Source organism: Ranitomeya imitator, chromosome 6 (assembly GCF_032444005.1).
Source record: "Ranitomeya imitator isolate aRanImi1 chromosome 6, aRanImi1.pri, whole genome shotgun sequence".
Lineage (NCBI taxonomy): Eukaryota > Metazoa > Chordata > Amphibia > Anura > Dendrobatidae > Ranitomeya > Ranitomeya imitator.
In genome coordinates, this window is record NC_091287.1 from 46,663,864 (window position 1) to 46,676,653 (window position 12,790).

A 12,790-nucleotide genomic window follows, 5' to 3' on the forward strand; every position below is an offset into this window, starting at 1 on the left:
AACCTCGCCATTTTTTGCCCCGTGTCACCACACCACAAATTTGCCTGAACTGTCTCCTACTCCGAAAAGTGGGGACAGTCCTGGAAAATTTGGGATAGTTGGCAGATATGATGGTTATTGGGAATAAATGTACCACGCTCATCTTCCTCCTGGCCCGGCATTACCAAAGGCTGGCAAACATGGCTATGATAGAAGATAAAAAAAGAAATGGTCTATTTTTTTATCTATGACCACCATCGCTGGTAATGGGAACAGCTATTAATACAGGTTTCTGTACATAGTTGTAGAATATGCAGTCACTATATAGGAAATAATAAGGAACTGAGCAGCAACCAAGTCATAAAGTAACAAGGACAGTATTGTGAAAAGACCGAAAATTGTGTTTTATTATCTATTTCTCTTCCTCAAATCTCACTACAACAAAATGGCCGGTCTAGTGTTTACTATTTTTTTTGTCCTCCGTCATGTCTATATTAATAAAGCTGTTCGAAAAAAAAAAAAGAAAAGAAAAAAAAAGTCCTTAGTGATCACGCGTTGCTGTGTTCGGGAATCTCCCGCAGGACTACAGTTCCCGAGACGCTTTGCGGCTGGTTATGACAGATGGGGACACTATGAAGGCTGCGGGCTCTGCAGGTGTCTTCACAGGTGATGGCTTCTTCCGTGTGTGCTGCAGTCAGGCTTCAGCTGTCGCATGGACCCCTCAGTATGTCGCAGCAGTGTAGGGTTATTAGGCTGTGCTTTGTTTGCTGCGCCCGGCCGCACGGCTCCCTGACCTTTGTATCTAGTGATGAAGCTGCTGGGTCCTGCTGCTCGCTGCTTCTCTGTGCTGCCTGCCTGCCCGGTCTCTGAGCTGAGAGTGCTGTTCTAATGACTACACAGCAAGAGCGTAGGAGCCTCGGGGTGCATAGTGGGGGGCATATGAGGCTGGGGGTGCATGGGAGACAGGGAGCATAGGAAGCTGGGGGTGCATAGTGGGGAGCATAGGGGATGGGGGCATATGAGGCTGGGGTGCATGGTGGGTGGCAAAGGGGATGGGGGTGCATGGGAGACAGCATAGGGGATGGGGGCATATGAGACTGGGGGTGCATAGTGGGGGACATATGAGGCTGGGGGTGCATGGTGGGTGGCAAAGGGGATGGGGGTGCATGGGAGACAGCATAGGAAGCTGGGGGTGCATAGTGGGGGACAGGGGATGGGGGCATATGAGGCTGGGGGTGCATGGTGGGTAGCAAAGGGGATGGGGCAGAGAGCATAGGAAGCTGGGGGTGCATAGTGGGGAGCATAGGGGATGGGGGCATATGAGGCTGGGGTGCATGGGGGGTGGCAAAGGGGATGGGGGTGCATGGGAGACAGCATAGGGGATGGGGGCATATGAGACTGGGGGTGCATAGTGGGGGACATATGAGGCTGGGGGTGCATGGTGGGTGGCAAAGGGGATGGGGCAGAGAGCATAGGAAGCTGGGGGTGCATAGTGGGGAGCCTAGGGGGTGGGGGCATATGAGGCTGGGGGTGCATGGTGGGTGGCAAAGGGGATGGGGGTGCATGGGAGAAAGCATAGGAAGCTGGGGGTGCATAGTGGGGGACAGGGGATGGGGGCATATGAGGCTGGGGGTGCATGGTGGGTAGCAAAGGGGATGGGGCAGAGAGCATAGGAAGCTGGGGGTGCATAGTGGGGAGCATAGGGGATGGGGGCATATGAGGCTGGGGTGCATGGGGGGTGGCAAAGGGGATGGGGGTGCATGGGAGACAGCATAGGGGATGGGGGCATATGAGACTGGGGGTGCATAGTGGGGGACATGAGGCTGGGGGTACATGGTGGGTAGCAAAGGGGATGGGGCAGAGAGCATAGGAAGCTGGGGGTGCATAGTGGGGAGCCTAGGGGTGGGGGCATATGAGGCTGGGGGTGCATGGTGGGTGGCAAAGGGGATGGGGGTGCATGGGAGAAAGCATAGGAAGCTGGGGGTGCATAGTGGGGGACAGGGGATGGGGGCATATGAGGCTGGGGGTGCATGGTGGGTGGCAAAGGGGATGGGGGTGCATGGGAGACAAGGAGCATAGGAAGCTAGGGGTGCATAGTGGGGGACATAGGGGATGGGGGCATATGAGGCTGGGGGTGCATAGTGGGGGGCATAGGGGATGGGGGCATATGAGGCTGGGGGTGCATGGTGGGTGGCAAAGGGGATGGGGGTGCATGGGAGACAGGGAGCATAGGAAGCTAGGGGTGCATAGTGGGGGACATAGGGGATGGGGGCATATGAGGCTGGGGGTGCATAGTGGGGGACATATGAGGCTGGGGGTGCATAGTGGGGGACATATGAGGCTGGGGGTGCATGGTGGGTAGCAAAGGGGATGGGGCAGGGAGCATAGGAAGCTGGGGGTGCATAGTGGGGAGCCTAGGGGGTGGGGACCTACGAGGCTGTGGGTGGCATAGGGGCTGGGGGTGCATTGGGGACAGTGCGTAGGAGGCTTGGGGTGCATGTTGGGTTGCATGGGTGATAGGTGCATAAAGGGGGGAGCATAAAAGGCTTGGGTTGCACGGGGGAGCATAGTGGCGGGGGGGCATAGGAGGCTGGAGGTGCACAGTAACAAGGGGGTGCATAAGAAGCTGTGGAAAGCATTGAAGGCTAGGGATATGTAAGAGAGTGGCGGAGCATAGATGGCTGGGGGTGCATCATGGGTTGCATAGGGGATAGGTGCATAGGAGGCTGGGTGTGCATAAGGGATGTGAGGTAGCATAGGAGGCTGGGGGAGCATAGGAGGACGGGGGCATAGGAACAAGGGGATGCATAAGATGCTGGGAGCAGGATAGGAACCTGGGGGCCTAAGAGGCTGTGGAAAGCATTGGAGGCTAGGGATATGTAAGAGACTGGGGGTGTATAGCAGGCTGGGGGGGGGGGGGCGACTCTGATTGTGGGACATGATAATTGCTTTGTTGCGTCATGTCACTTATAATGATTACCAGCATGGGCAATGCGATTGTGCCGATCACAGAAAATCTAGCTGAATTTTTGCTTGAAAATCGCCATCATGAACCATAGTGTAGGATACGTGCAACACAACTCTACAAGTTACCACCCGGCAGGTTGCAGGAGTCTCGTGAACTGATGTGCAGCCACAGCCAGGAGGCGAGAGCCACTGCTGCATACACCTTGTTCAGTAGCCTGGCACGCAGCGGCCAATGCCATGCCTGGAATGCCTGACTGCCCCCGATGTGAAAGTGGGAAAGGCAGGATAAGTGCTTTAAAAGCAGATTTCCATAAAATTTTAGAACTGGCCACAAAGCAGGTCTACCCCCATTCTGGTCTGCAAACAATCACTGGTCAATTGTATATATAGGGTTACATTAGCTTAGGCCAATAAAGAGTGTTATTTTGGCCTTCTCCTATACGTCAGGCGATGGCACTGTATGGCTGTCGGATGCCTCTGTTCGCGGATATGGTAAACGGAGGCCACAAACATGTTGTGCACACAGTCGGAGACATGCATGATCATGTTAAAGTAACACGAGGCTCATGGAGAATTCATAATGAATATTGACTGCCACAAGCCGATCCAAAGATATTCAGCCTCCCGGCACCGGCTCTGTGAGTATATAATCAGGAGGAATTCAGATTATTGACAAGGAGGTCTTCTGAGGACACAACCTCCACAATGAGCAGTTGTGAGGTCCTAGGTGTTACAATATCTACCATATGTTGCCTAGATATCCTTAGTGAGCCCCCTAGAGAAAATCAGCGCTGTCTATTTATTTATTTTTTTAAAGGGTATTTCTCATGTTTTTTTCAATGGTAAAATTACTTTGCAATTTGCTTGTTGTTAAGACTCTCTGTTCTCAAGAACAGAGGGATTTCAGTCTGGCCGTGGTGGCTGAATGTGCTCAGAGCTAGCAAGCCCTTTCCAGTAGAGCTGGTAAGCGCTGCTGTGAATCTGGCCAAGATCTGCTTCTTATCCTGCCACCTTCAGTGCCATTGTCCTCATTGATACTGGTACATATAGTGGTATCTGAGAGCGCACGGTTAGGACCAGGAGTGCCATGAGGATGATGCTTCTGGTCCAAAATTGCCAATCCGAATTAATAAGAACAGGGACTTAATTCGCCAGGTAAAACAGCGCCGGATTAATTAGAACAGGGATGTGTTTGCCAGGTAAAACCGCACCAGATTAATAAGAACAGGGACATCTTTCGCCAGGTAAAACAGCACCAGATTAATAAGAACAGGGACATCTTTCGCCAGGTAAAACCGCACCAGATTAATAAGAACAGGGACCTCTTTCGCCAGGTAAAACAGCGCCGGATTAATTAGAACAGGGACGTCTTTCGCCGGGTAAAACAGTGCCGGATTAATTAGAACAGGGACGTCTTTTGCCAGGTAAAACAGTGCCAGATTAATTAGAACAGGGACGTCTTTTGCCAGGTAAAACAGTGCCAGATTAATTAGAACAGGGACGTCTTTCACCAGTTAAAACAGCGCCGGATTAATTAGAACAGGGATGTCTTTCGCCAGTTAAAAAGAGCCAGATTAATTAGAACAGGGACGTCTTTCGCCAGGTAAAACAGCATCGGATTAATAAGAACAGGGATGTCTTTCACCACATATTAATGATAAATGACAGGTCCTTTTAAAGTGAATCTGTCAGCAGTATTTCACCCCCAAACAATTTATATGCAAATGAAGCTTTTTCCTAAACAAGTCCAGCAATGTCTTTACATTGCCAGTTCTTGCATTGCTGAGAAATGAGCATTTGAGTTGAGATGCACATGTGTCTTAAGAGCTATAATAGGTTTGAAGCCTCTGTCACTCCAGCTCTGTTCCCCACTCAGCATCGCCTCCTCCTGCTTGACTGACTGCCTGCTGTGTGACTTCAGCTCCAGGCAAAAGAGCTATTAGTCAAGCAGTCATTTGCATATCCAGTCATATAGTGATTTCTCAGTAACGGAGGAATGGACTGGCCATGTAAAGATATTGCAGGACTTTCCTTTGAATTGGCTACATGCACATATATATAGTTAGGGGGAGGCTAAAATGCTGCTGACAGATTCATCTATACTGTAGTCTATTGTTCCCGGCAGAGGATTTCTGCATGCTGCAATGCGCCATAACTTCTCTGTTCACCAAATGAAACTAAACTAATGTAAAAGTTTTGGTGTCCTTTCACCTCAGAAATCGCACCCTCCAGACATTCCTTGTAGTCCAGCACTCGGACAGCCTTGAGGACAGGATCTGCTTCACCATCTATTCATAAACCTCTGTGTGAACATAGCCCTAGAGTATATTACCAGGGGACCATCTGGAGAGTCGCGGGTAAACATCACTGACATAGCGGCAATAACACTTACAGAAACTTCTGTCCTGAACTGTTTGCTTCAGAGACCTGCATCAATGACTATACCCCTATAAATGGCGGTTATTCCTGTCTCTGCAGTTTATTCGGTCGGTCTTACAAGCATCAGTGTGACACCTCCAAGACGTGATAATGGGCTATTCGATTACACCTAATAATTACTTGATATTATTAGTAATGTAAAGTCTCCAACGCTTCTCCTAGTGTTATAGGGTTACTTGTGAGCTATAATTACTGGATGCAATTCTGCTACCTGCACACAACGGGAATATATACTTTACAAAGAAGGTTTATAGAGGCAGTCCCATAATGGAGAGCTATGGCAGCTAGCTCTCCTGACCCCTGCACACATGTACGCTCAGCTTGGTCAGTAAGAAGAAGAGCATAATTTGCTGCTAAATATCCTGAGAACAATAGGATTGGGCATGTTGAAATCCAACTGCCTGATCATTCCAGTGGGAGAGTCAAGTGGTCCTCTCGAGATTGGCAGGACTGGACGATTTGCATCTAATGTGCATAGCTATCATTAAAGAAGCACTCCCTCCTTCACAGTTTTCATCCTCTTAATATATGGCATTGTGTACTTACTATTGCTTGTTTTACCTTTCTACCCAGTTAATTCTTCTTTTTTCCATTAGTTCTATGACATCACATGATTAATAACTGACTAGCTCTATGTAGAAACAGGAGGTCAATTTTCCCTGTAGTCATCACAGCAAAAGTCCCTGGCAGGGGGAGGATGGGGAGCTGGGTCAGGAGTTAAAGAGGGGAATGATAAATCCTGGGACAAGAGACTTCCTGTTTCTACAAAGAGAAAAGAGAAGAATAATCTGGGTAGAAGGGCAAAATGAGCAGTTGTAAGTACACAGTGCTGTATAATATGATGACTGCAATATTAAGAGGATAAAAACGTATTGGTGATAACTTATGAATAATTGGGGTTCGACCACTGGGACGAGCAGCTATCAGCAGAACGGGGCACTTTTATCTCCATCAGACAGGAGCCGCAGCGCACATGCTCGACCGCTGCTTCAATCATTCTGTTGAGCGGTGCGCTCGGGCAATTTCCGGCAGCCCCAAAGGAATGAATGGAGCAGTGGACGGGCATGTGCAGTGCCGCTTCGGTCCAATCGGGATAATCGTGCCCTGTCAAGGATAAAAATTCTCCAATCTTCCAAGACAGGTGTAGACGTGACGTTATCTGCATCGCTTATTTCCAGATTTGGAAGTGAATGTGAAACTCTTTAAGAAAACACTTGCAGACATTTTTTTAGTAATATTCAGTTGTGTTGAGGAACAACTGATCTGGTCACCATTACCGCTCTCATGGTCATTGCTGTCCAGCAAATCTGGGCTCTGAAGTGGAAAATCACCTGGTCATATTAGTGTCAGAGTTCTTACATTACTGTCTAAGGTGCAGGTTACTTATCACAGAGACCTCCTATTTTATCTGATAATTTGACCTTCGGCAGCCCTGAGTCTTGTAGATACTCTCCACAGTCTGGGATCTGACGGCGAGGGCTGTTCTTCTGTGAGGAAAAAATAAAAGCTTATGGTGGCATATAAATGCCATATACACTTGTATGGGCGTCCTATTCCAGTCAGGAGGTTGTGCATGAGCCCCTGTAATTATCGCTGTGTAATAATAACTTCTTCCTTTTCTTCTTTCAGCATTTTGATCTCTCAGGATCTGGTGTTTGCAATCTCCTCATCCGCAATATGGCCGACACTAAACCCCTTCACCAAACTCGATTCGAAGCTGCCGTGAACGTGATCCAGAGTTTGCCCAAGAATGGTGAGAATCGATCCCGCAAGTGAATGTTACCTGGCACACAATATGTTTTATGCTGTGTGTATGTGTGTGTATATACATATATATAGAGAGAGAGAGATAGATACGAAGAATACATAGACTTAAGGTACCGTCACACTAAGCGACGCTGCAGCGATACCGACAACGATCCGGATCGCTGCAGCGTCGCTGTTTGGTCGCTGGAGAGCTGTCACACAGACAGCTCTCCAGCGACCAACGATGCCGGTAACCAGGGTAAACATCGGGTTACTAAGCGCAGGGCCGTGCTTAGTAACCCGATGTTTACCCTGGTTACCATCGTTAAAGTACAAAAAAACAACCACTACATACTTACCTTCCGCTGTCTGTCCCCGGCGCTCTGCTTCTCTGCTCTGGCTGTGAGCACAGCGGCCGGAAAGCAGAGCGGTGACGTCACCGCTCTGCTTTCCGGCTGACCGACGCTCACAGCCAGTACAGGAGGAGTGCAGAGAAGCAGAGCGCCGGGGACAGACAGCGTTAGGTAAGTATGTAGTGTTTGTTTTTTTTACTTTTACGCTGGTAACCAGGGTAAACATCGGGTTACTAAGCGCGGCCCTGCGCTTAGTAACCCGATGTTTACCCTGGTTACCAGTGAAGACATCGCTGAATCGGTGTCACACACGCCGATCCAGCGATGTCTGCAGGGAGTCCAGCGACGAAATAAAGTTCTGGACTTTCCTCAGCGACCAACGATCTCCCAGCAGGGGCCTGATCGTTGGTAGCTGTCACACAGAACGATTTCCTTAACGATATTGTTGCTACGTCACAAAAAGCAACGATATCGTTAACGATATCGTTATGTGTGAAGGTACCTTAACCCCTCATCAGTGCAGAGCAGGATACTGGTTGGTTACAGCTAAAAGCCTTCATCCTGTACTGCTATCTTCCCCAATTCCCCATGCACGGAAACAGTCATCTACCATGACCTCTATGAGAGAGCTGCATGACTCACCTAGCAGCTTATCTCCCAGAGAATAAAAGGATCTGGCTCTGGAAATCCAACTGGCCGAATCCTACTGTTCCCCGACATTATTTGTCGGGGAGTGCCCGGTTTCCCCCATACACATTAGACAGTCTGCTCAGTTTAGTCTAATATATATGGGGGCTTTAAGTCATCTCCATCAACATCGTGTTTTGCCCTGATGAAGGGCAAGAGCCACAAACCGAGGTCTGTAGACGTATCTCTTCCTTCTGAAGAAGACTTTAGATCTGCTGCCTTCCCCATGGAGCATTGCCTTAATATGAGCTTCCTTACACATCTATGTCTGACTCCACCCTAATCATTAAGGCATAGATAGAATATGTAGTAATGGTTTCCTTGATGAGGGTGGACTGGCCATTTCTGATCCATGGCTGTATTTTATTACACCCCAATTACAACACCGCCATGGCTGGGCAAGAAGAGAAGACATGGGCAAGTCGGGTGCTCTTACTGTACCGAATATGAAGTGGGCCTCACCCCTGTGTCTTCTGGAGTCTGGGATTTCTCCTGGAGGGAATCCTCTTACTCCAACATTGGCGTTAGTGTATAAAGTGTGGGACAGAGGAAGGAAATGTATGGGTATTAAGGGATTCAGCAAATACTCACCACTATGACATAATCCCAATTTGGGCGAAATATCACTCAAAGTTAAAGGGTTTTTCTGATTGGGAGCAAAAAGGGAACAATTATTTACAAACTCTTTCCTTAAGTTTTTAGCAGCTCCAGGAGGGATTCAATTTATCAAGTAACACTTCACCAATACCTATAAATCCGACCTTCTCTCTCCGCTCAATCGGGTCTGATGGATCTTGGCATACAACATCATCCCCCTAAGGCCGGGATCACACACAGCGAGAGACGGCCGAGTCTCGCAGGTTAAAACCAAGCTCTGGCACCGGCACTCCGGAGCGGAGCGTGCAGCCGCACAGCAATACATGGAGCCGCACGCTCCGCTCCGGAGTGCCGGTGCCAGAGCTTGGTTTTAACCTGCGAGACTCGGCCGTCTCTCGCTGTAGTGTGACTCCGGCCTTATAGATACTATCACTTCTACAGGTCATACAAAGGGTTTAATTTACCATAAAGGTACCGTCACACTAGACGATATCGCTAGCAATCCGTGACGTTGCAGCGTCCTCGCTAGCGATATCGTCCAGTGTGACAGGCAGCAGCGATCAGGCCCCTGCTGTGATATCGCTGGTCGGGGAAGAAAGTCCAGAACTTTGTTTCGTCGCTGGACTCCCCGCAGACATCGCTGAATCGGCGTGTGTGACACCGATTCAGCGATGTCTTCACTGGTAACCAGGGTAAACATCGGGTTACTAAGCGCAGGGCCGCGCTTAGTAACCCGATGTTTACCCTGGTTACCATCCTAAAAGTAAAAAAAACAACCGCTACATACTTACCTACCGCTGTCTGTCCTCGGCGCTGTGCTTCTCTGGTCTGGCTGTGAGCACAGCGGCCGGAAAGCAGAGCGGTGACGTCACCGCTCTGCTTTCCGGCTGCCCGGTGCTCACAGCCAGACCAGAGAAGCAGAGCGCCGAGGACAGACAGCGGTAGGTAAGTATGTAGCGGTTGTTTTTTTACTTTAACGATGGTAACCAGGGTAAACATCGGGTTACTAAGCGCGGCCCTGCGCTTAGTTACCCGATGTTTACCCTGGTTACCGGCATCGTTGGTCGCTGGAGAGCGGTCTGTGTGACAGCTCTCCAGCGACCAAACAGTCAAACAGCGACGCTGCAGCGATCCGGATCGTTGTCGGTATCACTGCAGCGTCGCTTAGTGTGACGGTACCTTAAGTGCCTATTGTCATCCCAACTGGATAATCACCCCCAGATAGGTAAAGCTAAATGGGAGGCGGATGTAAGCCCTATGTCGGTGGAGGAATGGAGTCATTTTTAGTCCTTTTTTTCCTTCTTCTCCCCCTTCTACAAATTTTATACTCCGTTATTCTAGAACTGATATGAAAATGGTTCTCTGGGATGTCGGGATTTGGGTTTAGGTGGGTTATTGGGGAACTGAAGTTACTTTGCTTCTGTTTTATACTATTGAATTATTATGTTATTTGAAAGATGGAAATTTGTAGTTGGGAGTTTTTCAATAAAAATGATTTTGATGTAAAGAAAAAAAAAAAAAAAAAGTAATGGCTTTCTCTCCTGAATATCTTACCACAGGCCAGGTCAGTGGATTATTTTCACATGTAGATTTTATAAAGCACTGAACCCCATTTTACTGAATTTTGACTTTTTTTTTTCTTTGCAGGCTCCTTCCAGCCATCCAATGAAATGATGCTGAAATTCTACAGTTTTTACAAACAAGCCACACAAGGACCGTGCAACATCCAGAGACCGGGATTCTGGGATCCTGTCGGCCGATACAAATGGTGACTTTTTATTATCGAGCGGTGTAAATATAAGCTATGGATCATATAGTACCAGTTGTGTGTTGCTTATAGCAGACACCAGTACCCTGCATGTGAAAGTGTGTGTGTGTGGTGTTGTAGCCTTCAACCTTTGCCCTAGTTCTTATCTGCAGATATGGCGTACAGATAAGCTTTATGTTTCTGAATAGTTTGTTCTGTGCATGCTACAAAGAAACAAAAGACTGACCATCGAGAGCGAACAGTCACACTATTCCGTGTGTGATGAAACCTTCTGCATAATATATAATCCTTATCCATTCTGCATTTTATCATCTTTACCTGCTGTTAGTGAATGCCAAAATTCCCATTTAAAGGTTATATCCAAGACTTAAGGTACCTTCACACATAACGATTTCGTTAACGATATCGTTGCTTTTTGTGACGTAGCAACGATATCGTTAACGAAATTGTTATGCGTGACAGCGACCAACGATCAGGCCCCTGCTGGGAGATCGTTGGTCGCTGGGAATGATCAGGACCTTTTTTTTTGGTCGCTGATCACCCGATGTCATCGCTGGATCGGTGTGTGTGACGCCGATCCAGCGATGTGTTCACTGGTAACCAGGGTAAATATCGGGTTACTAAGCGCAGGGCGCGCTTAGTGACCCGATGTTTATCCTGGTTATCATTGTAAAAGTTAAAAAAACAAAAACAAACAGTACATACTTACATTCCGGTGTCTGTCACGTCCCCCGGCGTCAGCTTCCCACACTGACTGTCAGCGCCGGCCGGCCGTAAAGCAGAGCACAGCGGTGACGTCACCGCTGTGCTCTGCTTTACGGCCGGCCGGCGCTGACACAGTGCAGAGAAGCTGACGTCGGGGGACGTGACAGACACCGGAATGTAAGTATGTACTGTTTGTTTTTTTTTTAACTTTTACAATGGTAACCAGGGTAAACATCGGGTTACTAAGCACGGCCCTGCGCTTAGTAACCCGATGTTTACCCTGGTTACCCGGGGACTTCGGCATCATTGGTCGCTGGAGAGCTGTCTGTGTGACAGCTCTCCAGCGACCACACAACGACCTAAACAGCGACGCTTCAGCGATCGGCATCGTTGTCTATATCGCTGCAGCGTCGCTAAATGTGACGGTACCTTTAGTGCTTAGGCACATTTTTTGATTTACACTATCAGGCAGGTTGTTCCTACCCGCCTGCCTGTTGTGCACGGGGTCATTCTTCCCCAGCACAGAGCGGTCACAGATTGCTCCTGCTGGCGATTCAGCTGCCTGTGCTGACGTTGCTTCGCCAGGGCGGAGGTTTATTTTCCACCCTGCTCTGGGCGGGACTTCTGACATAATTCTGATTGATAGTTGGCTCCTCCAATTAAGCAGCAGGGATTCGGCTGTCAATAAGAATGACTTTGAAAGTTCCACCCCGTCAGTGCAAGCAAGCTCTGTAGCAAAGAATTTGCCAGCGCGCACTTGTTTCCTAGGAGACTAGCCACCGCTGATAGACTGCAGAGGTGACCGGTATCTTAGGCAACAAGCAGTAAGCTATAATATTTAAAAATCGCTCCGGTCTTGTGAATGGAAAGGATTTAAATATAAAAAAATGTAAGTTGCATGTTTGCATTTTGTAATTTTAGCCGCTTATGATGACATAAGTGGGAAGGAGGACAGTGACATTTCTCTGGAGGAGCTATTAGACTTGGATGGGGCCAGAACCCCAGATTTTGTTTTCCATTATGCCCCAATAATTCCACTGTTCCATATTGCATTTTTATTATTTTTTTTCTCTGTTTACCTTATTGACATGATCTTTTTTTTTTTTTGTCTCCAGGGATGCCTGGAACTCATTGGGTGACATGTCTAAGGAAGACGCCATGATTGCTTACGTTGATGAAATGAAAAAGGTGAGACAACATTGAGGGTTTTGTCAGCTTTGCTTCATCATAAGATGGGAAATATTCTCCTGGGTTATAGAATAGGAAAGGAAAGGTTTATCCTACTCTAAAGTGTGTGATGGTCGGACACTATAGCACCAAGTCATAGCCGGAAGCAATAATGTAGCCTAAGGCCCTATTTAGGCAACCTCATAATCGGGAATGAGCTTTCATTAGAGGTTTCATTCACCCATTCATTATCTGATTGTGTAAGCATGCTAGGAATCAGACAATGAATGAGCAAAATCCTCGCTGGTCAGGTGATTTGATTGTTAATGCAGGCACCGTTATCGGTAGCACATCGCCCCATGTCAGCAGGGCATCTGCCGCC

At 48.3% G+C, this 12,790-nt stretch overlaps 1 protein-coding gene across 2 annotated transcripts in view; it reads left to right on the forward strand.

Annotated features, from left to right (window-relative positions):
- Positions 1 to 510: 510 nt before the first annotated feature.
- The window catches only part of ACBD5 (acyl-CoA binding domain containing 5), a 44,449-nt gene continuing 32,169 nt past the window's right edge, over positions 511 to 12,790 (forward strand). For both annotated transcript variants that reach the window (XM_069729616.1, XM_069729617.1), the window contains exons 1-4: positions 511 to 645; positions 7,015 to 7,138; positions 10,416 to 10,536; positions 12,357 to 12,429. In XM_069729616.1, the coding sequence (XP_069585717.1) occupies positions 7,063 to 7,138; positions 10,416 to 10,536; positions 12,357 to 12,429 (270 nt within the window). In that variant the 5' untranslated portion in view covers positions 511 to 645; positions 7,015 to 7,062. The remainder of the gene's footprint in view (positions 646 to 7,014; positions 7,139 to 10,415; positions 10,537 to 12,356; positions 12,430 to 12,790) is intronic.